At 61.2% G+C, this 27,938-nt stretch overlaps 3 protein-coding genes across 7 annotated transcripts in view; 2 read left to right on the forward strand and 1 right to left on the reverse strand.

Annotated features, from left to right (window-relative positions):
- Positions 1-230: 230 nt before the first annotated feature.
- On the forward strand, positions 231-11,603 carry LSM14B (LSM family member 14B). Of its 3 annotated transcripts, XM_081795380.1 has the most exons (10): positions 233-576; positions 2,302-2,465; positions 3,547-3,682; positions 4,442-4,558; positions 6,526-6,693; positions 6,943-7,020; positions 7,243-7,404; positions 7,727-7,877; positions 9,635-9,820; positions 10,402-11,603. In XM_081795380.1, exons 1-9 carry the CDS (start codon positions 450-452, stop codon positions 9,804-9,806), a joined length of 1,275 nt encoding a protein of 424 aa, XP_081651506.1. In that variant the 5' UTR covers positions 233-449; the 3' UTR covers positions 9,807-9,820; positions 10,402-11,603. The 3 variants fall into 3 exon arrangements, with proteins under 3 accessions (XP_081651507.1, XP_081651508.1, XP_081651506.1); XM_081795381.1 differs by lacking the exon at positions 6,943-7,020 and having other exon boundaries at positions 231-576; XM_081795382.1 differs by lacking the exon at positions 4,442-4,558 and having other exon boundaries at positions 232-576.
- Positions 11,604-13,212: 1,609 nt separating this feature from the next.
- Positions 13,213-18,975, reverse strand: PSMA7 (proteasome 20S subunit alpha 7). The gene is made up of 7 exons (XM_081795387.1): positions 18,749-18,975; positions 16,485-16,611; positions 15,808-15,932; positions 15,038-15,160; positions 14,459-14,578; positions 13,833-13,895; positions 13,213-13,423 (listed from the first exon to the last, which is right to left on the reverse strand). The coding sequence occupies exons 1-7, from the start codon at positions 18,842-18,844 to the stop codon at positions 13,331-13,333; spliced, it is 747 nt and encodes a 248-aa protein (XP_081651513.1). The 5' UTR covers positions 18,845-18,975; the 3' UTR covers positions 13,213-13,330.
- Positions 18,976-19,260: 285 nt separating this feature from the next.
- SS18L1 (SS18L1 subunit of BAF chromatin remodeling complex) overlaps positions 19,261-27,938 on the forward strand; it is a 30,979-nt gene continuing 22,301 nt past the window's right edge. For 2 of the 3 annotated variants that reach the window (XM_081795386.1, XM_081795383.1), the window contains exon 1: positions 19,261-19,431. In XM_081795386.1, coding sequence (XP_081651512.1) covers positions 19,363-19,431 — 69 coding nt within the window. In that variant the 5' untranslated portion in view covers positions 19,261-19,362. Of the gene's footprint in view, positions 19,432-19,812; positions 19,886-27,938 lie in introns of all 3 variants that reach the window. The other variant, XM_081795384.1, reaches the window with a different exon arrangement.

Below are 27,938 nucleotides of genomic sequence, written 5' to 3' on the forward strand. Positions count from 1 at the left end.
CCCGATTCCCACCCCTCCCCCCGAGCCTGCCAGCCAGGTCTCGTGCTCCCACCCCGCGCGGGGCCCGCCGGGAGTTGGCCGAGGAGGGGGCGGAGAGCCGGGGGAAGCCCGCCCGGGCTCACGGCGCGTGCTGCGCAGGCGCGGAGAGCGGGCCCGCCCCCAGGCAAGCGGCGCGGCCATATTTAAAGGGAGGCAGGCGCGGCTATCCAATGGGCGGCGAGCGTGCGGGGGCGGGGCGTGGCGGCGCGAGGCCCCGGATGTGGCTGCTGCGGCCCCTCCTCCCCCGCGCTCCCCTCAGAGCCCCCGGCCGCGCGCCGCCGCTTGCTTGCTGGTCCCCGCGCAGGCCCGTCGGGCGACGGTGAGGAGGCGCCGAGGCGGAGGAGCGGGCGGCGGCGGCGAGGCGACCGCGCGGAGGCGAGCGGGCCAGGCCCAGCCGGGCGGCCGCCGCCATGAGCGGCTCCTCGGGCACCCCGTACCTGGGCAGCAAGATCAGCCTCATCTCCAAGGCGCAGATCCGCTACGAGGGCATCCTCTACACCATCGACACGGACAACTCCACCGTGGCGCTCGCCAAAGGTAGCGGCCCCGCGGCCGCCCCAACCGCCCCGGCCCCCGGGCGCCAACAGCCGGTGGGCGCCGTCGCCCCCCCACCCCCTCCGGGCGCCCCCCACCTCCTCGGACGCTTCCTCTCCCGCGAAGCCCCCCCTCCCCCGCCGGGCTCGGCCGGCACAATGGTCTCCCCCGGCCCCGGCGGCGGGTTATTGTGCGCGGCCGGCCCGCCCAGCCCGAGGGTGGGGAGGGGAGGTGGGGGCGGGTCCAGCTCCCACTGCGCCGCCCCCTCCTCCGCGCAGCCCACCTCTGCAGGTGGCTGGCCGGTGCTGCTGGGCTGGGCGGAGGGGGCGGCGGGCGCCGAGATCCCGGTCCCTGCGGAGGAGGGGCGGGGCGAGGGGCCTGAGGCTCCCCGGGGCCTCCCCAGAACGCTACTCCTGTGAGCCCTTCTGGAACCTATTAAGCAGCTGGGGCCTTGAGCCTGAACAAACACCACGTCTTAATGGAGCCTCCTGCCGGGAGAGGAGCATCGGTCGACTGCTAGGTGCCCCCACTTAAAGCGCTCTCCTGCCCTAATGCAGACGTTCAGTCTGTGGCTGTCCCCTTTTGTGGCCGACCCTTCCCTGGAGGCGCCGTGAGCACCCTGAAGCCCCCGCCAGACGTAGAGGCAGGAGGCTGGAATGTGGCTCTAGGGGAGTCCAGAATCTTTTCCAGGCTTGTAGAGGCAGGAGGAGGTGGCTCAAAGTTTCTTTGTCTTCATCCTCCGGGGGAAGATGGCGAGTGTCCTTCCCTTGCCTCTTGGAGAGAAGTGCCGGGTGCAGCCAGGGCTGCAGAAACCCTGGGTGTTTGATGGGTGTCGTTGGGCCTGTGAGGGTCAGGGCACGGCGTCCCTGTTTCCCACGTCAGAGGGAGCCTTGGGCCTTCAGGACGCAGTCATTCCAAACTCCGGGCATACCTCCTAAAGTCTGGCGCTCGAGTTCTAGGAGAGACCAATTGCGTGGCTCCAGGAGAGAATCCAGAGTTGCAAGGTTATGTGTTGACGTATACCCTTGGCACTTGAGTGTATCTGGCATGCCATCCCCGTTGGAGAAACTGAGGCCCAGAGCCTCTGGTCCTTAGCAGGAGTTGTGCTCAGATTAGATAGAGGCTGCTTCGAGCCCAGCTCTGCCCGCAGAGCCTGAACCCTGCTGGGAAGGGTGCATACCCCAAGAAGGCCTTCGGGCAGACCCGGGCTGGCGGTGGTGTGGGTCCAGGCTCTGAGCCCACTTCCCCCATTGTTTCTGTGAGAGCCCCTCCCGGGGAGGGTGCGGGAAACAAGCCCACAGGCTTCTCGCCTAACAAAACAAACTCCCAGGGGTGACGTGCGGCGAGGTTTCAGGCAAAAAGCAGCTGGCGGGCTGTTTAATCTCAGAAGTCGGGTGTAGAGGGGTGTTCTGCAAAGTGGACTGTTTGCTCAGGGCGCTGGCCCTCCTGTGCTCACACTTGAGAACCGTCAACTTCGGGGGACTGTGGGCCTCGGAACTTGTTAACTTGTCTTTGGGCCCCAGAACCTTCTGGAGCGTTGCCAGCCGGGGTCTTGTAGGCATCGTGCTCTGGAAACGGGGGGGTGGAGTGGCCGTTGGGAGGTGGACCGAGGGTGGTGTGCAGGGCAGGGCCGGGCACAGAGTGCCCGAGGGCTGCAGTGCAGGAGGATGGATTGAACGCCCTTGGCCGAGGACGACAACCTCACCCTTCTCTCTCCCAACTCCCAAGTGAGGTCTTTCGGTACCGAAGACCGTCCCACAGATAGGCCGGCCCCCCCGCGAGAGGAGATCTATGAGTACATCATTTTCCGGGGAAGCGATATCAAAGATATCACCGTGTGTGAGCCTCCGAAAGCCCAGCACACGCTCCCGCAGGACCCTGCTATCGTCCAAGTAAGTGTGCTGCCCTGCTCCCGACGTGGGCACGCCTTCCGAGAGGTGCCGCCTTCCAAGTGGAACTTGGTGTCCTCTGTCTGGCGGGAGCGCTCGACTCGAGGAATAGCCTCTCAATGAAAAGTGGTTTAATTTCTGCGCAGGCTGTTGCTGCAGAAAGTCTTAACCTCAGCTTGCGGTGTCGTGTGTTGTAGAGAGAGGCTCTCCGTGTGTGCGAGTGTGTGTGTGTGTGTGTGTGAGAGAGAGAGAGAGAGAGACAGAGAGAGAGAGGGAAGGGGGTGGTGCTTCTAGTCTTCCGGGGAGGCTTGGGGAATCACGTTTGTCCTTACTGTTGGGTCGAGACAGCAGGACTTGCTCTCCTGACGTCGTCTGGATTTTAAACCCCAGTGTCGTGGGACACGGACCTTGCGGTTCTTAGGCCGTATACGTGCCTCCTGCGTTAGGGCAGAATTTGCCCAGGATTACCGGGGAGCCTAGCTTAATATTTTCTTGACTTGCACATGTGAACATTCATTGGTCGCTCCGAGGCTGCTTCTGCGGGAGGCTCTGGGACTGAGGGCGCTCCCTGGAAGGTAGCATGCTTGGGGGGGCTCTGGGGACATGTGGAGAAGCCCCGGGCCAGACCTATGAAAGGTCTGGAGGGAGACTTCTCAGAGACTTCAGAAGAGGCAAGTACCTGAGTCAGGCCTCGGGGCACAAAGAGGTCTTTGGGGAGCAACAGGCAGCAGCGTCCCTGAGGGTATGGGGACCGGAGAGGTGTCGCACGTGTGGGAACTGTGTGGCTGGGCTGCTGCGTGTTGGGGGCAGGGCCAAATCTCGGATGGCAAGTCTGCCCTCTTACAGAGGCTAAACTAGGGAACGACAGCCGGTGGGGAGCCATCTGAGGGGTTAACTGAGTTAGGGGAAATTCCGGTTAGAGTGACCCGGACGGGCGGACCTGGCTACGGGATGTGGGCAAGGCAGCTCTGAGCTCCCTTAGGTGGTTCTGGAGGCTTTGCCCCGCGACCCCGGGCCTCCAGGAACACGGGCAGACAAGTCTGACTGCTCTGCGCTGCTCTCATCTGTGTGTCTCGTTGGTCAGTCTTCCCTGGGCTCGGGCTCGGCCTCCTCCTTCCAGCCACACGTGCCTTACAGCCCCTTCAGAGGGATGCCGCCCTACAGCCAGCTGGCTGCCAGCTCTCTGCTCAGCCAGCAGTACGCCGCTTCCTTGGGTCTAGGTGAGTAACCTGTTTCTGTCTGCTAAACTCGCGCTGTGATCTCCAGGAGGCGGGGCCGCAGACCCTGATCGTGGGGACACCCTGTTCCTGGCCTGTTCTGCTTGTTCCCGCACGCTCAGCACGGCACTCAGTGCAACTTGAACCAGTTAGAACGCCGGCTAACTCTTCAATTGAGAGTAAAAGAGTTCGTCTGACTTTGGGGACAGATGAGTCAAATCAAAATTCATTTGAAACGTCAGCCTGGGTCTGGGTGGAAGTCACGGCATGTTTGCTTCAATAAGAAACAACTGGTTTTGTGATTACGGATGGGCTCTAACTATTGACACCTTTGGAAGCCCGTAAACGCAAAAAGCTGGATCGATACCCATCCGTTAGGCATTTTGCTGTCCCTGCTTTGCTCAAAAGTTCCGTCCCCCGAGGTGGATCGATCCTGGAATGAGGTTCTCTTCTGCACGTGTAGCGTGACGGTCTGCCTGGCCCCGGACGCAGCTTTGCGAGGCGTTCAAACCCTGGAGTCGGCAGGCTCCTACCCCAGCCCGGGGCTGTGGGCAGGCCCTGCAGACCTGCTCTTGGGCCGCTCCTGAGTCACGCTGTCCGGACTGCTGCTCTGCCTGGCTCACGGTGTTTCTAGAATAGGTTTGTGTGAGCCACGTGTCCCGTGAGAGGTTGCTTGGCTCTTCCGAGCTTGCTGGCCACGGGGCCGGTGTCTCGTTACTTACTTGCGTACTTTCTCTTTTGCTCTCCTCTGTCTTCCTTTAGAGAAGCTGGTGAGCCCTCCAGCCTCGGCCGCAGCTTCCAGCCCTAGCTCTTCTCCGTCTCCACAGCCCGCCTCAGAGCTTGACGTGTCCTCAGAGCCACATCAGCTCACCTCCAAGGGTAACCGCAGTCGGGGAGAGCTGCATGCTGTCTTGCCGTCCTGAGAGCAAGGGGGTAAACCAGTAGCCCAGAGCGACAGTGGCTGTAGTAGATACTTTGCCAAGCCCGAGGGTCAGTTCAGCTGCTTCCATGTGGTTCAATACGTAGTCGTGACTTACTAACGAGCTCGCACGGTTTTAAAGAAGGCGTTAGAAAGAACTGACCCGGAACTTGTTCACTCCCCGCTGGGTCCAGGGTCCGCTTGGACCTGGATCGAGACTACCGAATGTGGGAAGCTTTGCACAGAAAGCCTTTCCCTGGGGTTTCAGCTGGCCCAGAATGTGTTCTAGATTGCCGGGTGACACTGCAGGGGAGCGTCCCTAAGAAACTCACATGCTGTTCTGGGAGCCGCGTGGCATATTCGTCACCCTTCCGAGAGGCCTCGGGTGTCTTTCTAACGTGAAGCCCTGTTAGAGTTGGGAGACTCGCTCGAGCAGGTGAACGGCGTGGGCCAAGTGACCAGCTTGTTAATGCCGGGGTGCACTGCCTGTCTCAGCTGGGCCGTGGCACCTGTTGGGGCTTCTTGGTCTTTCTCGATGTTCTTCTCGTTTCTCTGAGAGCCGAGGTTCACGTGCCTGACTGTCTGGGTAGAGTGCCATGCCCTGCCCTCCCCGCTGCGGAGGCTCGGTCCAGGGTCGCACCCAGAGCATCCGTGCCAGTCTGTTATTTTGCACGTGTTGCTTTCCGTTCCCGCACGGATGCCAGCGTGTCCCTGACGTAGCAGCAGTGGTGTTTTTGCCCAGTTAGGGTTTACGTTAGACGGTTTGTTCTCTGAACTGTTGGTGTAAAGCTGCTCTCAGGGGAGGGTAGTTTGTTGATGGTTTTCGTTTTATCAAGGACGGGTGAGCCTGAGTCTCTCCCCCATCGAGTTGGAGTGTGGCAGGAGCAGCGGGCTGCGTTCCCGGGAGGGCCCTGCTGGGCAAGGTGGCAGGCCGGGGAGGGGGCTCCAGCGTGGTCCTGTCACAGGACACCTGCGCGCGCCAGTGTGCGAGGCCGTCCGGCTTGCCTTGGGAGCTCTTCTCTTGATCTGGTCGTGAGGAAGGTTTCACAGTAACTGCCTTAGTTTCTGTCTCACGTGAAAAACCAGAAAGCTGAAATAGCCAGTTTTCACGCGTAATGGGCCGTCTCTCCTGATGGCGACCTCCGTGCTCAGGGCCCAGGTTTTGTGCCTCAGAGCTCTGTATGCCTCCGCCCAGCCCCACAGTGCCCTGTTTAGACGGTACAGGGAGGGGGGGAGGGGGACGGACCAGTGTGGGTGGCGTGCCCTCTCCCCCTTCCTGCCTCAGAGGACACCTCGGGAGCTGGGACCTCCGCCGAGGGCTGAGACTGCAGCGTCGTAGGGACAGACTCTGGTGCGGCCCCACCACCAAGGGCAGCCTGGGAGCCTTGGTCTCCTCAAGATGCGCTGCTTTTCTGTAGTCGGGTCTTATCGCATCATTCTTTTTGGTTTTGTTAATGCCTCAAGCAGAAACGGCCGTGTTCTAGAGCTTAACTTTAAAGAATGACCGTTTACTAGAAGATCCCAGACTGGGATGGTTCTTGTCCAGCGTGGACCAGAACAAAACAAATTCCCCGACCGTGAATTTGCCAGCACTTTGGAACCAGGGAGCCCCCTCGGGCTTAGAGCTTGTGTGGTTTTTGGAAAGCTGTTTTCTAAACCACCTGGGAGGTGTTCGTTTCTGGCAGAGTGTTTTTGTCTCCTCGGGGTTACCTAGGTTGGGGATCGGGGGCTCAGGGCTCCCTGGTGAGCTGGCCTTGTGGCCGGCGGGCTAGTCACGGGAGGGGATGGTCCGGGAAGCTCTGCCAGACTTGGGAGAGTCTCGAGGTGGTGCCTTCAACTGCCCGGCCCGCCACCCCGAGGGAGGGGCTGGAGGGCCGTGAGGTTTTCTCCTCTCTGGTCTTCAGCGCTCCTTCCCTTCTCGTCTCAGGAGCTGGTTTTCCATCCGTCCCAGTCGGCAAGAGCCCCATGGTGGAGCAGGCCGTCCAGACTGGTTCTGTCGATAACCTGAATGCCAAAAAGCTGTTACCTGGCAAGGCCACTGTGGGGATGCAGCTGAACGGGCGCCCGGCCCAGCCAGGCGGCAAGGCCACCAGCGGTACTTGTCCCTTCCCGTCCTGGTGTCCGCTTCACCGCCTCAGAGTGGCGCCCTGCTTCCTGGGGTTCTCTTTTCTGTCTTCTTTCTGTTTCATTCAAAAGCCCGCACCCCCTGCCCCCCATCGTAAACACCGCGTGTTGTCGCAGGGCCTGCCCTTGCTGCGTGGCCCCCGTGCTCGCGCCACCCCGCTTCCGTCGCTGGGCTCTGCTTCGGTGGGCGCTTGCCTTACTCTTTCCTTTTGCGCCTTAGATGTAGTTCAGCCGACAGCTGTGCAGAGTCAAGGGCAGGTGAACGACGAGAACAGAAGACCTCAGAGGAGGAGATCAGGTAACCGCTGTCGTTGCCACCTGAGTTCCGGGGAGCCGCGGGCCACCCGGCTGTGCTCCGCTTCCCTGCTCGCCCCTCTGCTTGGTCTCTGTGGGTGACGGCTTTGGGGTGCTGGGGCTCAGTGTCCGCTTCCGTGTGCCTTGTCCCCTCTTTGTCACCCATCTCACTGGAGTAATGTCAGCTCGGCGGCTCACCGGTCACGGCTTTCCTTCCTTCCCCCAGGGAACAGACGAACGAGGAATCGCTCCAGAGGGCAAAACCGCCCGACTAACGTCAAAGAGAACACGATCAAGTTTGAAGGCGACTTTGATTTTGAGAGTGCAAACGCCCAGTTCAACAGAGAGGAGCTGGACAAAGAGTTTAAGAAGAAACTGAATTTTAAAGGTGTTTGGCGTTATGCAGAGGGTGCCCTCCCCACCAAGGAGTGTCTGTAGCTGCAGGTGCAAGACAGATGGGTGGGGGCGGGGCAGGTGTGGAAGCGGCGCCATCTAAGGAATTCCTGAGTGAGGACGAGGCTTGGGGTAATGCGCAGACTGCTCGTGGGTGAGGAGCAAGCTACACGGCTGGGGGGGGGGGGGGGGGCCCTTCTTCTGACACAGACGACGACGAGCCATCCCCCACCCCATGTGCTTGGCCTGAGGACAGCTGCCCAGGGGCCCGCCCTGGCAGAGGGAGGCATCACCGTTTACTCTGCTTCTCTCTGCAGATGACAAAGCTGAGAAGGGGGACGAGAAGGACCCAGCGGTGGTGACCCAGAGTGACGAGGCTCCTGCTGAGGAAGACCACCTGGGGCCCAACTGCTACTATGACAAGTCCAAGTCCTTCTTCGACAACATCTCTTCTGAGCTCAAGACCAGGTCAGGGGGCCTGGTGAGGGGGCCGGGCTCGGGGCTGGCGAGGCCTGGATGAGCTGGCAGGAAGACACTCATTCTGCCTCAAAACTCCAGAGCCTGGGCCATGCTCTCTTGAAGACCAGACTCCCGTCTAAGTTCAGGACAAACCTAAGATCCTCCTCCTGTTTCTGCCGTGTGAGTACACCGGTCTCGGTGGCGCCAGCAGGTGGCAGCGCGGAACCCCTGACAGTCACAGGCGCCTGAGGGTCGGACCGAGGTCCGGCCTCCGCTTCCATCTTGGCTCTGCTACTCTTTTGTCCACTGCGGCTGAGTTCGGCACCATGCTCCCCAGCTGAGTGATGGGTCGTTCGGTCACACGCCGCCTTGTCCTGGCAGCCGACCCGGTGGCCTGAGGCCCTTGCTGCCTGCAGCAGCTGGCCTGCGTGTTCGGCTCCCGACTGCTTGAGGCTGGGGACCTGGGCGTGCAGTTAGAGCCCCTGGAGACTGGTGCTCAACGGTTACCCTGCGAGCAAGCTAGACGGTATAGAAGGGACAGGCACAGAAACCCGTGTGCACTCATTCTGCGAACGGAGTGCCAGACACGCTGCTGGGCATCGAGGGCACAGCACACGCTGGGGCCCTGCTGTCCTGTGTTTCTATCCCAGCAGGGAAAGTAGAGAGTAGGATAGAAACGCGTCCGGGCACGGGCAGGAGGAGACTGGGCAGGGCCTGGGGGCGGGGGGAAGGTAAAGGTAAACCGAGTACGGAGGTGTCACACCGTGTGGTGCTGGGAGCGCTCGTGGGTGGACGGAGGAAGCTTCCGCGCACAGGCCGCCTGCCAGGCGTCCGCCGCACGCCGGAGCAGAGTCCCAAGAGAGGCAGTCAGGGATGAAGGGGGCGCGTGCGAGCAGGGCGAGTAGGCCACGGTGACGACCAGCTTGCGTGCCGGGAGCTGTGGGCGGCTGTCCAGGCTGGAGCCGGGGGCGGTGCCGGTTGACCTCTCCCCCGTCTCTGCCGAGGATGCCGAAGGCGGGCAGAGGGGCCGGTGGCCCACCCGGAGGCCTGTGCAGTAGTCCTGGGGCCTCGGAATCGGGTGGTGGCGGCGGCGGAGGAGAGCTCGGCTGCTGACTCTGCTTTGCAGGGGGAGCGGACCGGGTTTGCTGACAGGTTGTGAGGGGAACCACGGCGACCGTCGGGGTTGTCGGGCTGGGCGGGTGGAGGGTGCAGCTGCTGGCTCTCTAAGCGAGGCCGGGCGGGGGGGGCAGTGGAGCGGGAGCTCTGTGCCTGTAAGCGGACGTGGGGCCCTCACCTGGGACACAGGTGGGTGCTGGCCGCATCCTCAGTACGAAGGGCGCTGGGTGGTATGTGGTGTCCTTGCCATGGCCCCACCGTCCCCAGGGTGTAAGCCTCATATTCTTGGAGATCCCGTTCCATCTAGCCCAGCCCTCTCCTCACATACTAGAAACTTCTCTGGAGGGGTCTGTGGTACGCTTCGGGTCTCGGAACCTGCACGGGCACTGCCTAGTGTCACGCACTCACCTGTCGATAAAGGCAGGAGAGTTCATGCTGGGCAGCCCCGCCCGGTGAGCAGCAGACCCCGTTGGCAGTGTGGCCGGGAGCACCCGCAGGGTGGGCTCTTCGGCTGCGGGGTCCTGACTGGGTCACCCCCTCTGATGGCTCCGCCTGCCGGTCCTTCCCCCGCACCCCCTCCCTGTGCTGGCTCAGGAAGCTGTGAGCAGATGCCGGCTGCAGTCGGTCTCACGCACCTGTCTGTGGTCCAGTTCTAGGCGGACTACGTGGGCCGAAGAGCGGAAGCTCAACACGGAGACTTTCGGGGTATCGGGAAGGTTTCTTCGTGGCCGTAGCTTCAGGGGTGGATTTCGAGGGGGCAGGGGCAACGGTACAACCCGCCGCAACCCGACTTCCCACAGAGCTGGGACCGGCAGGGTGTAAGGATGGGGCCGCAGGTGAGTGACGGAAGGGGGCTTCCGGATCCGGTGGTGGGAGGGCGTTGGGGGGGCACTGCCTGTGGGCACCCTCCTCGGGAAGAGCTTAGGAGCCCTGGAGCCGGCGGCCCTGGCTTCCAGCAAGAGGAGGAGCCTGCGGGAATTGGGGCCAAGATGAGGGCCCCGGCCCTCTGAATCACCTGGGGGGCTTCTAGGGACGGCAGGCCCCCGAAGTGCGGGTCCGGGTGTGGGGGCTGGGCGCGTGCTACTGCAGTGTGGTCGGCAAGGACTGCCGTCACCAGCTGGCCTCCCTGCCCCGCAGGGCCCCCAGGTGCGCATGAACAAGGTCCCATCCACCTGTGTGCCCTGTGGGTCTGGGCGGGCAGTGGGCTGCAGGTGTGCCCAGTGTGTACAAAGGTGATTTTCATCGTTGATTGAGACTGGAAAGTCTGGGGAGCCCTGGCCTGACTGGGGTGGGAGGGAGGTTGAGCACCCTCGTTCTCCCCAGGACCCTGTGTGCCTGGCTCCTGCTGGGGGGGGCGGGGGCTGCCGAGTGGGACGTGCTGAGCGTGCTCACGTAGTGTCTTGTCCCTTTCTTGCAGGTGCGTGCGGAAGCAGCACAGAAACGAAGCTGTGTCTGAGGTTATCGGAAAACGCTGCACTTACTTGGGAGACGTGGGTCACTTTGTTTACCGAGTTTGGAAAATTCCCGTACTACTACTTATGTTTTGGACTTAATTGGACTTGGACGTGGTCTGAGTTAGAACCACTTGTTTGGGGGAAGTATTCGTGGGTAACCTCTTTGAGGTATCTTGGCCTGTCTTTCCTCTTTAGTTGCACACAGCCTAATTCTAAGGTTTTGGTATTTTGGAAAAAGGTTTCTAGAGCAAAAGCTTGATCCTCACTTTGTGACTTTTTTGTGTGACAGCTTTGACTTTTTTAAAGTGGAACCAAATCTCATTTGGCAAATGTGGCAGCCAGTTGCATCTTTATAACCCAACTGGCCTCTGGTGCTGCTGGCCTGGCACCCCCCAGTGCCGTAGGTTGGGGTCTCAGGAGTCAGGCAGGGCCAGCCTGGGGACGTGCGGGGGTGGGTGGGCCTGGGCAGGGAGAGTGGGGGTGTCCCACGGATCATGTTGTAGAAACAAACCAGACAACCCTTACATCCAGAGCCGTGATGTCAAGGTTGAGGGCTGGTGGGTGGTGGGGGCGGGGTGTGGGGGGGCTAAGTCCTGGAGGCTTAGGAAGGGGTCCTGAACGTGAGCTAGGAACTGTTGCTCAGAGCCCGGCTTCCATAGGAACCAGGGTTGGGGACCAAAGCCCTGTGGTGTCCCCACCCTTCCTGCCCCGTCCCTGCCATCCCCTGACCCAGGCCAGTCACTGTTGGACTCTGGCCACCGTTCAGTGTCTCATCCACTTGGAAATGAGCCAGTCTTTTTTGCAAGGTCGGTTGACCGAGAACATATTTCTTCTTGATTGTAAATAGTTCTGTGTTTTTGTTTTACAGGTGGGTGGAGGGAGGGTGGGGAATATAAATTTGTTGCATGAGTAAACGGGTCAGACCTTTAGTATAAGCATGCGCCCTTCTGATGGACAGGGCATTGTGTTGAACATAAGCACCTTGGTAACTAAACCCCTTTAAATAGCTATAAAGGTTTTAGTTCTGTATTGATTCAGTTACTGTAAAAGCTTGGGTTTATTTTTGTAGGACTTAATGGCTAAGAATTAGAACCTAGCAATGGGTTGCTCTGTTGGAGTAATGTAAATTGTAATTATAAATAAACGTGCAAACCTTTAAAACTTTCTTCTCTGCTCTGAGAGTAAAATCGTTCTGTGGGTTGTGCTGCTGGAGTCCTATCCTGTCTGCCGTGCCCGTCCCGAGGCAGGAGCTGTTCAGGCCTCGCGCTAGTAGGCTCCTTGGCAACATCTGCTCTCGAGTGACATTGACCCGGCTGGTCTGGGTAAAGGGCATGAGCCAGCCCGAGTGTGCAGCGGGCCAGCTTCCCAGAACAAGGGGCTCTGCTCTCCAGACGTGGGACAAGGGCTGGTTCTAAAAGCTCTGTCCGCAGTAAACCTGCTTGGGAGATGCCCCGCCCCCCCACCCCAGGCTGCTTGGAGCTCCCGTGTCCTCTGTGCCCTGTGGCCTGTTCCAGGGCTGGACCCCGCACCATCCAGAACAGCAGACGTGGCTGTTTGGACCGAAAGCGCCCCGCATCACTGAAATGGGTTTCTGGGGGTCTTTGAAAGGCCCGCCCCATCCACCGTGTCACCGCTCCCTCGGTGCCTGCCTGTGGTTCCGCTGGGCCCGGAGCAGGCCCAAGCAGCAGGGGGCTGGCCTGCAACGGCACAGCACCGTGGTCAGTTTCACAATTTCAACAAGCTCTCAGCAACCTTCCTTTTTGGGGGAAACAACTAACATCCTTGGCCAATAAAAAGTTAAAATCTTCCATAGTCAGGTGCAGGTAGCCATAACACGAAAACTCCACGAAGTAGGTGACTCAGCGGTCGCACTAGGCAGGTATTTCCTTCAGGCGATCTAAATATAGTCTCGTCACAGTTTACCACAATGACTAACTTCACTACTGACGCTCTATGCTGACGTTTTGACAATTCTACATTTTACACTGAGCTCAAAACGTATCTGGGCGTTTTTACTCCTTTCTAGATTGAATATATATGTGCCATTCAGTGAGAACCCAGTGAGGGAAACTGCAGACGGAGGTGGGAGCAGCGCCCTGGAATCCCAAGGGCACAGCCGGCAGGGCAGCCGGCCCAAGGACTCAAAGAGCCCTTTGTGCCATCGCCTGGCGGGGCAGGGACGCCCGACGGTGGTCCTGTCACCGGGACTGGTGGCAGAGCTTCCTGTGAAGCTGCGGGGGTGAGGGCGAGGCTGCTGCTGGCTGGAACCTGGAAGGGCCATCTCTGGCTGGAGAGCAAGCACAGGGGACAATCAGCACCAGGAACTCAAGGGAGAGCACACAAGCGCGAAGACTCAATCTAGGGAAACCAGAAACGACTCGTTCTGAACACGGCTGCTGCTCTGTGGGATTCTGAGTGAAAACCAACTGGGCGCCGCGTGTTTCCTGACGTGTGTCCGTCAGGAAGGAACAAGGTCCGTCTGCTAGCCCCTCTGGGAAGAGAAACTCGGGAGTCTCGGCGTCGGTCTCTAATGCCGCGCGCCTGTCTACAGCAGCCGTCACGCTTGGCGTGCGCTCCTAGCACTGCTGGACTCCCAAACCAGAAAGCTGGACGCCCCTGGCCCGCCACCAGTAGCCTGGCGACTTCGAGACTGGCGACGAGAGCACAGACGAGAGCGCACGCTAAGGAGAGCGCTCGGACGCAGGGAGGGGAAGACCCCCTTTCTACAGAGCCGTCCTGATTGCACCCAAGAGACACACGCTCTGAAGAAAAGGTTAACAAATAGGAAGTTTATTGCAGGACCCTTGGACAGTAGATGAGTGTTGGGAAATGCCTATGTATCACTTTGAAAATCCATGATTTGAATTTAAAAATCAATTCAAGATTTCATCATCATGATGCTTTCTTCTGTTTCTTCTTTTCATTTTCCTCCTTCTCTTTCTCGATTTCAGCAACATACTTCTCAATTTCTTCAGGATTTAAAATCTACCAAAGAAAGTTTACGGTTAGCCTCCAAAGCACACAAGGCATCAGGGAACCGGCACCCCCTCCGGGGAGGAAAGCTCTGGGGCTCCGGCCACGTGCCCCTCACAGCAGCTTCTAACAGAAAAACTAGGGTGTGCGCGCCTGATCCGGGTGACGCCAGTCAGCTTGCCACAGGCCCGCGGCAGCCTTTCAACGTGCCCAGCAGCCACGCGAGCCCCAGCCTCCCCCGGAGACCCACGCGATGATGCTTACTCTTCCACTTGTTTGTGGGCAGCCTCGGGAAGAAATCTCCTGGAGCACAAGCGCCACAGGAGTAGGGTCCCCGTTCCCACCACCGCCTCCCCCCCGCCCCCGCACCATCCCTGGGGATGCTCCAGAGCGAAGGACACCAGACGACCTCGGTGATTACCTTGAGGGGTTGATCACGTCTCATGACAGCCAATTCAATGTTTTTGCCGCCAGACTGAACCACCTTGGAAAGCGAAGAATAAGGCCAGGCGCCTACCTGCATGGCACCAGCACCACCCGCCCCGCCACCCCCGCTTCCACACAGCAGCTAGGCTCCCAGCCCCCTTGGCCCTCCCCCCCCCCCCCCCGACCCCGCCCAAGCCCAACAGCTGGACGCCAGCCTGGCCTTCTGGCCACTCCCCTGCCTCTTTGGCTTTACCTGCCAGCATCTCCCAAGTGCTGACGAAGCCCAAGGCCACGGCTCCCAGCCACTAGTCCCCATTCTCATCCCCCAATCTTAGCAGCGGTGTGCTCTGAGTGCAAAGTTCCACACCTGCTGGCTCTCGTCCTGCCTCTGCCGCCCCTCACCTGAGCGTGCCCCCGGACCAGCCACTCGGTCCTTGATTACCCCAGCCGCATGAGGGAGCTGACAGCAGTGGGGCAGGGCCCGGCCGAGCAAGCCCTGGGGCGCCCAGCATTACCGCCGGCGGCCTCACCGCCCCCGCTCCCGCTGCCTGCACACAGCCACCCACTTCTGTGCTGTCCATTCCGCCCAGCCCAAGCACCAGATTTCAAATGCAAACGTACTTCCAGGAGGGCCTTGATAACCAACTTAATGGTCAGGTCGTCTGTCTCGATGGCTTCGTCAGTGTAATTCTTCTCCAGAAACTCACGCACGGACTTGGCGCCCCGGCCTATAGCATTAGCCTGAAAGAGGAACGTGTTCTACGGTGCAGGGCACGACAACCCAGAACCAGCCCGAGGACAAGACAGCAGCTGCCTGGGCCAGCCGTGTCAGAGGCAGCCTGGCCCCTTGGTCCTGCCCTATGGACTCCTTTCCCCAAGAGCTACTTGGAACCGGTGCTGATCCTTAGCCACGAGTGGGATTCTTCTTTGTTACTGAAAGACACGTGGGTGACTGTACTGCGTGCCACATACCCCCATCGCTCCCTATCCTTGGACATGGTCTCGAACAGCAACGTCTAAGGACTTCTTCGCTCTATCGGCAGGAGCGTCACAGAACAAACGGGTAGTGAGTACGCGTGCACGCGCACCAGCAGGACACGGCCTCCTTACACCAGCAGGAGACCCGGTACCTTCCAGTGGCCTCTGCAAGTTTTTACTGGCAAGACCGCCCGAAGACCCTCTGTTTTGTCAGGGCCTCACCTTCCAGGCATGGTACGTCCCCGAGGGGTCCGTCTGATAGAGTCTGGGGGTGCCGTCAAAGTCGAAACCCACAATGAGGGCGGAGATGCCGAACGGCCTGCGCCCATTGCTCTGCGTGTAGCGCTGGCGGGAGAAGGAACATGTTAATGCCTCAGCACGAAAGGCCCCGGGGAACCCACCCTAAGTCCTCTCTCTCTCTCTCTCTCTCTCTCTCACACACACACACACGCACACGCACACAGCGTTCTCAACAGCTGAGCCTTCGCTGAAGGGATGGAGACATTCAAGTTATCTGCAGTTCCAACGATGAGGGACGTGAGCCCGGACTGCTCAGCGGTCCTCCTTCTCTTGTGCAATTTGGCTCAGAAAGGTGTGCAAGACCTGCCCACGACCGAACGCATCGTAGAGCACAACCGAGGCCGCTGGAACCACTCTTGACAACACACGCGCTTTGGCTACACACTTGACTTTAAAATGACCGGCACGTCACCAGAGGGTGGAGGTCGCTCTCAGCTCCTCCCAAATGCTTGGAACCCAACCATTCAGGACATCAAGACAGAGACTATCATGTCCCTTCAGAAACGTGAACTTGGACCGTCCCACGCCACTAAACGCAAACGATGCCACCAAAGTGGATAACCTACGGTAAGTTACATTTGCACAAAAATCGGGACTGTGCGTGGAATTAGAGCAGTTTTCTGATTCCCCTGAAGGGACCTCTGCAAACAGGTACACACAGGTACCATGAACTACTGTGGCGGGATGCCCACCTGCTTCAGACTGGCGATGTAGCGGGTGATGTACTCCACGGTGACTGGGTCCTCCACGGTCAGCCGGTGGCTCTGGCACTCCACCCGAGCCCTGTTGATGACTATCCTCGCGTCCGCAGTGAGCCCTGCAACAGCAGAAAGACTGCCACCGGAGCCACGCCTCATCGGCTCCCATCGGGGATGGCACGGGTCACACGACCACACGGCAGTTACATACTCCAGCCAGTCCTCTGAAACCCAGCTCTCAGGTCATCTGGGTGATGGACGCCGGGGTGATCATCCCCTGGCTGTGCACAGAGGCCTCGGACAAGACACGTCAGTCCCTAGGTTAGTTTACGTAAATTGGGATCTTGCTAGAGTGGACCTGCACGCAGGAGCTCGGGAAGCCACGAGAGTGCCCGGGGCACACAGCATGCCCCACAGCAGGGAACTGTGGTCGGGGAAAACCAGGCTCGCCAGGCCCGTCTCCAGACTGTAACTGTGATCCAGTCATGCGCCAGCAACAGCAAAGCCTCCCACCCCCGAAAGCTTTGGTGAGGCTGGCAAAGGTCCCAATCGACTCCTTTTCAATGACTTTAGTTTCCCCACTTTCTAGATCTTCCAAGAGCCAACCCACTGAGACGGCCTCCAAAGTGCTAATAAGGGCCTCTGAGGACCAGGGCACCGGCGCCACTCACCTGCGAACGCCATGCAGACGTTGTCATCCAACGCGCAGATCTTGCGGACGGTTCTCTCATCCTGCAGTTTGGCCACTGATTTCTTCTCCACGCCCAGAACAACGATGTCCTTCCCTCGCACACCGACCTTCGATAAAAATCAACACGGTGCTTAAGAAAGCAACGAGAGGTTTTGCCATCAGGCTCAGGGCGCTTAGCAGATGGTAACCGGGACCTGCGAACACCCTGGGGGTGGGGGCCCCACGCTTCGCAGATCACAGATACTGACCCATTTCTGGCAGAGCTGGCCCAAGTGTCACGACCTGGGCGCCCACTCCTGTGCACTGAACGTACTGATACGAAGTCTCAATTACAACACAATTGTGTATACACCTTCAACCGGGAGAATCAGACACATGCAAGGCTTTGAAGCCTGAGATCCTGACATTTGAGACAAGTGCCCCAAGAGCACTGTTTCTGTAGTTGTGAAGCATATTCAAACCCATGCTGGGGGCACCTGGGTGGCTCGGTCAGTCAAGCATCCAGTTCTTGGTTTCCACTCAGGTCATGATCTCCCAGTGGCTTGTGAGATCGAGCCCCCGAGTCGGGCTCTGCGCTGGCAGTGCAGAGCCTGCTTGAGATTCTGCCCTTGCCCTGCTCATGCCCTCTCTCTCAAAGTAAAAAAACATTGAAACAACAATATCAACACCCCCCCCCCCCCCCGGCACACCTGTGCACAGCTCTGGGGAAGGCCTGGTTTGCCCTCAAGTGGAAGGACAACTCTTAACAACTATTCCCGGGAATTAGCTTGCTCTCTGCATATAGCAGATACCGTAGAGGGGAGGAGAGCGTATCGGAAACATGGAAAAATCCTCCCACTGGCCAAGTGATCCCTCGACCCCGTCAGGGCAGGAGCGGATAGAAATGGGGCAACGCTCCAAGGAGCAACACGTCTCAGCCCAGAGATCTCTCAGCCGAGGCACTGCCGGCCCTGGGGCTGCCCTGCCCACCTCTACCCCTAGATGTCAGCGGGCAGCACTTCACAGGCAAAGAAACAGGTCTGCACCCGTTGGCAAACACCCCTTGGGGCGCAAAATTCCAGCCCGCGCCCCCCACCCCCACCCCCAGCCCCAGGCCATGGTGGAAAAACACCGATCTGTGTTTCTGACTTCAAGGCTCTTCATGCTCTTAGGTGGCCCTCCAGGTTCCCCTGGGAAAAGGGAGCCAGGCTCAGAGATGCTGGGAGGATTAAGCAAAGTCACCCTGGCTGGCCCGAGGGAGTACGGGGGCCGGGGAGTGTCCAAGCAGCTCCTCTCCCAGTGCTCTTTAACCCGAGTTGGGCCAGAAAATGGATTTTGGACCTCAATTTCAGAAGAGATTCAGGAAACGAAAGCACTTCATCGCCCAGAGCTGTGTCCTTTTTCTCTGTGCGCGCGAACCTCCGAGACAGGCAGCAGGTAAAAGGAAAACCAGTAACACCAGGAAAGACCCACAGGCGTCTCAAACGCATCCCCCATCCAAAATTCAAATGGTGGCCCAAACTTCAGATCTGTGCTCAGATGGCAGCAGGAGAATGATCGCCACGCTGCCCGACCCGGTGGAGGGCTCCCGGTGGCACCGCCGCCCCGGAGAGCCTGCTTCCCTTTGTTCCTGAAGGGCACCTGGGCTTCCAGGACCACTGCCGTCCCCAGTGGGGAAGTCCCCTGGCCGGGACCGCAGGGGTGCGGCTCACCCAAGTTGCTCACGGACGTGAGGGAGTCACCGAGCCAACAACGACCCAGCCCTGCTGCTAGGTGCCCGCGCCCACGGCCCAGGGCCCAAGCAGGGCCCTGCAAGGGTGACCCGCCAAAATGGCCGTCCCACGGCCGCTCATACACCCTGGAGACGCCCGAGGGAAACAGAAACCGGTACTCCAAGGCTCAGCGCTCACACCGAGCGCGCCGGCCTCGCGAGCGCCCGTGCGCAGTCACTGGCACACAGGTAGCACTGCCACCCTTCGGTGAGAACCCACCGGCAGGAGGGCAGTGGCCCCAGACTCTCCTGCGCCCGCCTGCGCGGCCGTCCCAGCATCCGCAGGTCCCAAACGGGCCCCCGCCCCGCTTCCTTCAGCGACACCAACGATCCCGGGGCTCCACGAGAGCCGCCCGAACAAAGCGCATCCCTACGGCGGAGGCCGTGAGCACGGGCGAACCCGGGCCGACCCCGGGAGCCCGGCGCGCACCAGCGTCCGCCGCCCCGCTCTCGCCACCCGCCCCGCACGCCAGGCCCCGCCGGCCGCCGCTCACCGCGGTCGAGCCCTTCTTCACGGCCTCCTGCGCGTACTCCACTTGGAAAAGGTGGCCGTCGGGCGAGAAGACGGTGATGGCGCGGTCGTAGCTCATGCCGGCGGCGCGGCGGCGGAGCCGGGGAAAAGCGCACACTCACGGCCGCGCGGCCCGCGATTCACGACGCCTCTGCTCCCGCGTCGCGCGCCTGCCCGCCCCCGCCGCCGCGCACTGCGCTGCTGGCGTCCGGCGCCTTACGGCGGCGTCGGGCGGCGTCAGGCGGCGTCGGGCTGACGTGCGCGCGCGTCGGGGCGGGGCCGGGCCGAACCACCGGCGACAGAGAGCGGGGGGCGGCCCGGTGGTGGAGGGCCGGGCGCGGGGCGCAGAGCGGCCGACGCGGGGCGCCGCCGGGGGCTCGGCCTGGGGGGGCGGACGGCGCGCGGGGGCGGCGGCGCGGCGGGCCCGGGGGCGACGCAGGGGCCGGCGGGGCGGGCGAGTCCACGGCGCGGCGCCCCCCGCGGCCCCCGCCCCCCCCCCCCCCCCCCCCCAGCGACTGCGGAGAATGAGCGCCCGGGGCCGCCGAGCGCCGCCGGAGCAGAAGCCCCGAGGAGCTCGGGCAGATCCCGCGCGCGACCATGTCGGTGGCCTTCGCGTCCGCCCGGCCGCGCGGCAAAGGGGAGGTCACGCAGCAAACCATCCAGAAGGTGGGCCGGGGCGGGCGCGCGGGGCCGGGGCGCGCGGGGCCGAGGCGCGGGCTGCCGGCGGGCGCGGGGCGCGAACAAAGCCGGGGCGCAGCCGACGGCCGCGACCCCGCCGCCCCCCGCGCCGCCCGCGCCCCGCTCGGCGTGGGGACGGGGGCCCGGGCCCGCCCGGCTGGGCCGGGCCGGCGGCGGCCGGGGCGGCGCGGGCGGCGGCGGGGCCCCGGGCGCGCGGGGGCCCGGCCCTGCGAGGCCCGCGGGGGGCGCGTGGAGCGCGGGGCGCCGAGCCCGCGCGGCCCCGGAGCCCGGCCCGGAGCGCGGCAGCCCCGGGGCCGACCCGCCCGCCGCGCGCCGCGGCCCTTACTCGCGTGTCACATTGTTTTTCAGCCTGACACCCCGGCCAGCCTCCTCACCTAACAGAAACTTTACCGATTCGCTTTACAGCCTTTCCCCGCGTCCTGTAAGTTTGGCCTTGTGGTTTTACCGAGATCACGCTCACGTGGGTGTGGGGGCACCTTTACCAGAAGCCTTGCGCTTTGGGTCTGGGATTTTAAGACTTCTGTTTCTCCGTAGAAGGCAAGTTCAGAAGAAAATCGGTGCTAGCCATTCCCGTTTGCATTTTCTCGGCGTCTGTGGCAGCTGCCCTGGTTTCTTTTTCGCCCTGGGGAGTCTCGGGTCAGCGGTGCGCCTCGGTTCCCCACTAGCTGCTTCTCGCCGGCGGGGTTGGCCTTCACGACCGCCGCCCCTCTTGCTTAGGGGCTCGCCAGGACCTTGTGGACCTTGTCCTCTGCCTCTTGCCTGTCTGCAGACTGCCTTTGCTGCGGCCGGTTTTGGCGAGTGGACGTCAGCGAGCTGCCAACGGGAAAGAGAGCACCTGAGAAGGGGCAGAAGTGCGCAGAAGTGCGACGTTTGCGTTTGTTTAGTAAACACCGAGCACTTTCTGCATTGCCTGGCCCTGCTCGCCGGGCTTTGCGGATCTTAACTCTTTGTGGCAGGCAGGTACTGTGTTCGTTTTACAGATAGGGAAACTGAGGCATAGTGAAGACAAGCGTGGTTGCTGTTAAGAGGCTTGCGGGGAGACAGACCCGCACAGTAGCTCTAGGGTCACCTGTCGCCAGTGATTGTCGCCCTGGGAGCGCCTGGCTAAACACAGGGTCAAAGGATTGGCTCAGAGGCACCCTCGGGCAATCCAGGGGGGTTTCCTGGCACCTTGCCTTTTTGGAGCTCGAATGTGATGAGCGCAGACACTGTTTCCAAAGCCTCTTTTGGCTCAGCACCCATCTAGCTATCTGCACTTTGCGCTCACGCCCCGTTAAAGCTCCCGGAAGTCTTTGGGCAAAACCGCGTGCCGGAGCGCCCGATGTCCCCAGGCATCAGGTCGCAAAGAGGGAAACTCGCTGACCGTGGAAAACGGGCCTTCCGTTTAGGCCCTCGCCTGATTTGTACTGACGGGATTGGCAGTCCGCGTATTACCTTGGCGCTGTGGCAGGGAACAGGTGGGGGTCTTGCTGGCTGGCTGTGAGGGGCTGAGAGGTGCGGGTCTTACACCCACGCTCGGAGCGTTGAGGGAGGCGAGAGAGCAGGAAGTACACGGCTTGTCCTCAGCATCTATTTGAGCAGGACTTTGCCCGGCAAACTTCTGCTCGGCCTTCAAGGCCCACTCAGACATCCCCATCCCCTCCCCCATTCTCTCTTGGCAGTCCTGTGGTAACTGCAGCGCTTTGACAGGTTGCTGGGGCTCCTGAGTTTGCACGTTACCGAATTATTCTTCGCTGTGTCCCTAGCCTGGCACGCTGCCTGGCACAGCTAGTGCTCGGTACGTACTAGAGCGTCTGTGACCCTGGTTCCACCAGTGGAAGCATCGGGGAGAGGCAGACGTGTTCATTTCCTGTGGCTGCCGTGACGTTGTCGTAGACTCGGTAGAAATTTACTTTTCATCCTCTGGAGGCCAGAAGGTCCAAAACGAAGCCGTGGGCAGGGCTGGTGACTTTCTGGGGGCTCTCGGGGAGGCTCTGCTGTTTTTCTCTGAGCTGCTGCTGCTGCGGGCTTGTCGACGCCTCACCCCACCCCTGCCTCAGCCTTCCCGGGGTGTTCTTCTCTGCGTGTATCTTTGTGTCCAAATCGCCCTTTTCTTTTAAGGACGCCGTTCGTAGGATTTAGGGCTCCCTCGACCTCAGTCTGACCTCGCCTGGACTCGAATACGGTGTAAAGACGTCGTTTTCAAACCTGGCCGCGTTGGCAGTCTCCGGGGGTTGGGACTCGAACCTAATATTTTGAGGAACACGGTTTAACTCGTAACAGAAGACGTGTCTGGGAGAGAGATTCCAGACAAGGAAAACCAAGGAGCGAGGCTAGGAAGGCTCTGGAAGATCCAGGGAGTTGCGGCGGTCCCGCACGTGGTCTGCACAGAAGGATGCGGGAGATTGAAGGAGTCGAGGGTGGTCCTGCCGGTGGTCCCAAACCGGAAGGGCGGGGAGAGCCAGCCTGGGGGAAGCCTGCGCTGAGCGCTCGGGAGGTTTCTCCGGTGGTGACCAAACCGTTTCGGTGCCGGGGCAGAGGGCAGCACGGCACTTGGGGGGGACCGTAGGGAATGTGACTTTGCCAGGGACCCTGAGGTGGAGACGGGCAGTGTCCCCGCAGCTGGCTAGCTGGCCTGCAGGCTGGGACCTGCGTGGGCTGCTCTCTGCTGGTTCGGGACCAGGGGATCCCCGCCGCCCAATGCCGCGCTCCCACTGCGCTCGCAGGGTGGCGTGGCAGTCGCGTCCGTGGGCCGTGTGGCTGGGCTTGGGCACATCGGAGGGGGCCCCGGACACCAGGCCTTGGCTGCTGGCCAGGCACCTCTTAGTTTCTTGGCACACGGTAGTCGCTTAATAAACGTGAGTTTTACCGTCCCTGCTGGTGTCGTTCTCCTTAATTCGTTTTCTTGGCCGGAGGGTGGGAACGGGGTCTTGTCCCCGTGTGCCCCCGGCACGTTGTCCGGGGGGACACAGGCTCTGCGGGAGCTGGGCACCTGGCGTGTCTGCCAGCGAGGGTCCAGTGCAGACGAGCGAGACCCCCGAGGGCAGGTGCCGGGCTCGGGATCTGCGCGTCAGGGAGGGGGCGGCATCAGACCAGCCCTGCGCCACCGCCCTTCGTGCCCCGGGGGCTGGGGGGCAGGGGCACAGAGGTGAAGGACGGCCGTCTGGGCTGGGGGCGGGTGCCGTACGTTCTCAGGCCTGGAACTCGTCTTCAAGAACACGAGCTGACTCGGTAAAGAAGGTAAAACTGGTCTTTTCAACAATTCGCCGTCCTACCGCCGCCAGCGGCTTGCGGATGCCGAGCCCCCCACCCCCAACTTGCCTAATTGACTGTCTTGGGCAGTTGTCACCGAAAGCCTTCTCCCCGGTGAGCACGGTCCCAGGCAAGGGAGGCACCGAACCTGTCTCTCTTTCCATCCCCGGGGACGGGAGGGGGCGATGCCTCCCGCCTCTGGTCCCGGGGGGGCCGGTCCTGGGGCCGGTGGACCCCGGGGGGGGCTGCGGGCGGCCGGGGCGCGGGGTGCCGTGGGTCTGCTCGTGAGGCCCTGAGTGCCGCCCCCGTGGGGGAAGTGTGAGGAAGCACCGTCTCCGGAGGGAAGAGCCGGGCCCGGGCCCTCTGCCCCGTGACACGAGGCCACGGGGCCCCCTCGGGCCGGAGGGTGAGGAAGCATCCGGGCGCTCCCCCGGCACGCGCCGGCCTCCCACCCTCGCGGTGCAGCCCGGGACCCGGGGACGGGGCAGCAGCCGGGGTCTGCCACGTGACACCAACAGGTGTCTCCACTGACGTTCTGGTGGCCCTGGCCCTGTGCCCCTGACCTGTCCCCCGGCCAGCGGGCCGGGGCCCGAGCACCTGGCCCGCGTGCGCGGAGTCAGAGGCCGGTTGTCCCGGGATCCCCGGGCTGTGACCGAGGCAGCGCCGCCCCCCGCCCGAGGTGCGGGAGTGGGGGGACCCGGCGCCGATGTCCCCGAGTCCCTCAGGGCCCGTGAAGAGATCGGGCCGGTCTTTTCCCACCCGAGCCGCGGCGGGCACCGTGACGTTTGCGGCGCCGACGTGACAGAAGCCAGAGGCTCCGGGGAGGAGGTGACGGATGTCGGTGCGGAGAGTGACCGCACTCCCCGGCGGCCCCCCCCCCCCCGCCACGAGGCCGGAGCGGGAGGCGGCGGCGGACCGGGCACCGGCTCGGCTCCCGTCCGGGGAGCCAGGGCCCTTCCCCCCCGACGGGCCGGCCTGCTGCGGGCGCTCGGTGCTTGCGGGCCCGGCTGCGGCTCCGGCGGAGGCCTCAGGAAGCCGGGAGCCGCGGAGAGGGGTGCGGAGGGACCGCGGAGGCCGGCAGGAGGCGGGTGTCCCCCCGTGCGCGCACAGCGGGGGGCCGGTCACCCTGCTGGCCTCGGGGGTGGGGAGGGGGGGTGGAGAGCGGCTCGGGAGGGTCTCGCCACGACTCGCCCGCCACGGCTCCACCTCGACCTCTGGCTCGTCCCGATGGTATTGCCAGCCTTTCGAGTCGTCCCTCCTGGGGAAGCCTCGCTTGGGTCTGGTCGTCCCTCCTCAGGAAGCTTCGCCTCAGGATCCAATCATCTCTCCTCAGAAAGTCTCACTCGGGATCCGGTCGTCTCTCCTCAGGAAGCCTCCCCTCGGGATCCAATCATCCCCCTTCAGAAAGTCTCACTCGGGATCCGGTTGTTCCTCCTCAGGAAGTCTCACTTGGGATCTGGTCGTCCCTCCTCAGAAAGTCTCCGGATCTGGTCATCCCTCTTCAGCCTCACTCGGGATCCGGTCGCCACGCCTCAGGAAGTCTTCCCTCGGGATCCGATCATCTCTCCTCAGAAAGTCTCACTCGGGATAAGGTCGTCCCTCCTCAGGAAGTCTCCCCTCAGGATCCGATCATCTCTCCTCGGAAAGTCTCACTCGGGATAAGGTCGTCCCTCCTCAGGAAGTCTCCCCTCAGGATCCGATCATCTCTCCTCAGAAAGTCTCACTCAGGATCCGGTCGTCCCTCCTCAGGAAGTCTCCCCTCAGGATCCGATCATCTCTCCTCGGAAAGTCTCACTCGGGATAAGGTCATCCCTCCTCAGGAAGTCTCCCCTCAGGATCCGATCATCTCTCCTCAGAAAGTCTCACTCGGGATCCGGTCGTCCCTCCTCGGGAAGTCTCCCCTCAGGATCCGATCATCTCTCCTCAGAAAGTCTCACTCAGGATCCGGTCGTCCCTCCTCAGGAAGTCTCCCCTCAGGATCCGATCATCTCTCCTCGGAAAGTCTCACTCGGGATAAGGTCGTCCCTCCTCGGGAAGTCTCCCCTCGGGATCCGATCATCTCTCCTCAGAAAGTCTCTCTCGGGATAAGGTCCCTCCTCAGGAAGTCTCCCCTCAGGATCCGATCATCTCTCCTCAGAAAGTCTCTCTCGGGATAAGGTCCCTCCTCAGGAAGTCTTCCCTCAGGATCCGATCATCTCTCCTCGGAAAGTCTCACTCGGGATAAGGTCGTCCCTCCTCAGGAAGTCTCCCCTCAGGATCCGATCATCTCTCCTCAGAAAGTCTCACTCGGGATCCGGTCGTCCCTCCTCAGGAAGTCTCCCCTCAGGATCCGATCATCTCTCCTCGGAAAGTCTCACTCGGGATAAGGTCGTCCCTCCTCAGGAAGTCTCCCCTCAGGATCCGATCATCTCTCCTCAGAAAGTCTCACTCGGGATAAGGTCGTCCCTCCTCGGGAAGTCTCCCCTCAGGATCCGATCATCTCTCCTCAGAAAGTCTCACTCAGGATCCGGTCGTCCCTCCTCAGGAAGTCTCCCCTCAGGATCCGATCATCTCTCCTCGGAAAGTCTCACTCGGGATAAGGTCGTCCCTCCTCGGGAAGTCTCCCCTCGGGATCCGATCATCTCTCCTCAGAAAGTCTCTCTCGGGATAAGGTCCCTCCTCAGGAAGTCTCCCCTCGGGATCCGATCATCTCTCCTCAGAAAGTCTCTCTCGGGATAAGGTCCCTCCTCAGGAAGTCTTCCCTCAGGATCCGATCATCTTTCCTCGGAAAGTCTCACTCGGGATAAGGTCGTCCCTCCTCAGGAAGTCTCCCATCAGGATCCGATCATCTCTCCTCAGAAAGTCTCACTCGGGATCCGGTCGTCCCTCCTCAGGAAGTCTTCCCTCAGGATCCGATCATCTCTCCTCAGAAAGTCTCACTCAGGATCCGGTCGTCCCTCCTCAGGAAGTCTCCCCTCAGGATCCGATCATCTCTCCTCAGAAAGTCTCACTCGGGATCCGGTCGTCTCTCCTCAGGAAGCCTCCCCTCGGGATCCAATCATCCCCCTTCAGAAAGTCTCACTCGGGATCCGGTTGTTCCTCCTCAGGAAGTCTCACTTGGGATCTGGTCGTCCCTCCTCAGAAAGTCTCCGGATCTGGTCATCCCTCTTCAGCCTCACTCGGGATCCGGTCGCCACGCCTCAGGAAGTCTTCCCTCAGGATCCGATCATCTCTCCTCAGAAAGTCTCACTCGGGATAAGGTCGTCCCTCCTCGGGAAGTCTCCCCTCGGGATCCGATCATCTCTCCTCAGAAAGTCTCACTCGGGATCCGGTCGTCCCTCCTCAGGAAGTCTCCCCTCAGGATCCGATCATCTCTCCTCAGAAAGTCTCACTCGGGATCCGGTCGTCCCTCCTCAGGAAGTCTCCCCTCAGGATCCGATCATCTCTCCTCAGAAAGTCTCACTCGGGATCCGGTCGTCCCTCCTCAGGAAGTCTCCCCTCAGGATCCGATCATCTCTCCTCAGAAAGTCTCACTCGGGATCCGGTCGTCCCTCCTCAGGAAGTCTTCGGATCTGGTCGTCCCTCCTCGGGAAGCCTCACTCGGGATCCAGTCACCCCTCCTTAGGAAGCCTCACTTGGGAATCTGGTCGTCCCTCCTCAGAAAGTCTCCGGATCTGGTCATCCCTCTTCAGCCTCACTCGGGATCCGGTCGCCCCGCCTCAGGAAGTCTTCCCTCAGGATCCGATCATCTCTCCTCAGAAAGTCTCACTCGGGATCCGGTCGTCCCTCCTCAGGAAGTCTCCCCTCAGGATCCGATCATCTCTCCTCAGAAAGTCTCACTCAGGATCCGGTCGTCCCTCCTCAGGAAGTCTCCCCTCAGGATCCGATCATCTCTCCTCAGAAAGTCTCACTCAGGATCCGGTTGTCCCTCCTCAGGAAGTCTCCCCTCAGGATCCGATCATCTCTCCTCAAAAAGTCTCTCTCGGGATAAGGTCCCTCCTCAGGAAGTCTTCCCTCAGGATCCGATCATCACTCCTCAGAAAGTCTCACTCGGGATCCGGTCGTCCCTCCTCAGGAAGTCTCCCCTCAGGATCCGATCATCTCTCCTCAGAAAGTCTCACTCAGGATCCGGTCGTCCCTCCTCAGGAAGTCTCCCCTCAGGATCCGATCATCTCTCCTCGGAAAGTCTCACTCGGGATAAGGTCGTCCCTCCTCGGGAAGTCTCCCCTCGGGATCCGATCATCTCTCCTCAGAAAGTCTCTCTCGGGATAAGGTCCCTCCTCAGGAAGTCTCCCCTCGGGATCCGATCATCTCTCCTCAGAAAGTCTCTCTCGGGATAAGGTCCCTCCTCAGGAAGTCTTCCCTCAGGATCCGATCATCTCTCCTCGGAAAGTCTCACTCGGGATAAGGTCGTCCCTCCTCAGGAAGTCTCCCCTCAGGATCCGATCATCTCTCCTCAGAAAGTCTCACTCGGGATCCGGTCGTCCCTCCTCAGGAAGTCTCCCCTCAGGATCCGATCATCTCTCCTCGGAAAGTCTCACTCGGGATAAGGTCGTCCCTCCTCGGGAAGTCTCCCCTCAGGATCCGATCATCTCTCCTCAGAAAGTCTCACTCAGGATCCGGTCGTCCCTCCTCAGGAAGTCTCCCCTCAGGATCCGATCATCTCTCCTCAGAAAGTCTCTCTCGGGATAAGGTCCCTCCTCAGGAAGTCTCCCCTCGGGATCCGATCATCTCTCCTCAGAAAGTCTCTCTCGGGATAAGGTCCCTCCTCAGGAAGTCTTCCCTCAGGATCCGATCATCTCTCCTCGGAAAGTCTCACTCGGGATAAGGTCGTCCCTCCTCAGGAAGTCTCCCCTCAGGATCCGATCATCTCTCCTCAGAAAGTCTCTCTCGGGATAAGGTCCCTCCTCAGGAAGTCTCCCCTCGGGATCCGATCATCTCTCCTCAGAAAGTCTCACTCGGGATAAGGTCGTCCCTCCTCAGGAAGTCTCCCCTCAGGAAGTCTCCCCTCGGGATCCGATCATCTCTCCTCAGAAAGTCTCTCTCGGGATAAGGTCCCTCCTCAGGAAGTCTTCCCTCAGGATCCGATCATCTCTCCTCGGAAAGTCTCACTCGGGATAAGGTCGTCCCTCCTCAGGAAGTCTCCCCTCAGGAAGTCTCCCCTCAGGATCCGATCATCTCTCCTCGGAAAGTCTCACTCGGGATAAGGTCGTCCCTCCTCAGGAAGTCTCCCCTCAGGATCCGATCATCTCTCCTCGGAAAGT

This window comes from Panthera onca, chromosome A3 (assembly GCF_046562875.1).
Source record: "Panthera onca isolate mPanOnc1 chromosome A3, mPanOnc1 haplotype 2, whole genome shotgun sequence".
Lineage (NCBI taxonomy): Eukaryota > Metazoa > Chordata > Mammalia > Carnivora > Felidae > Panthera > Panthera onca.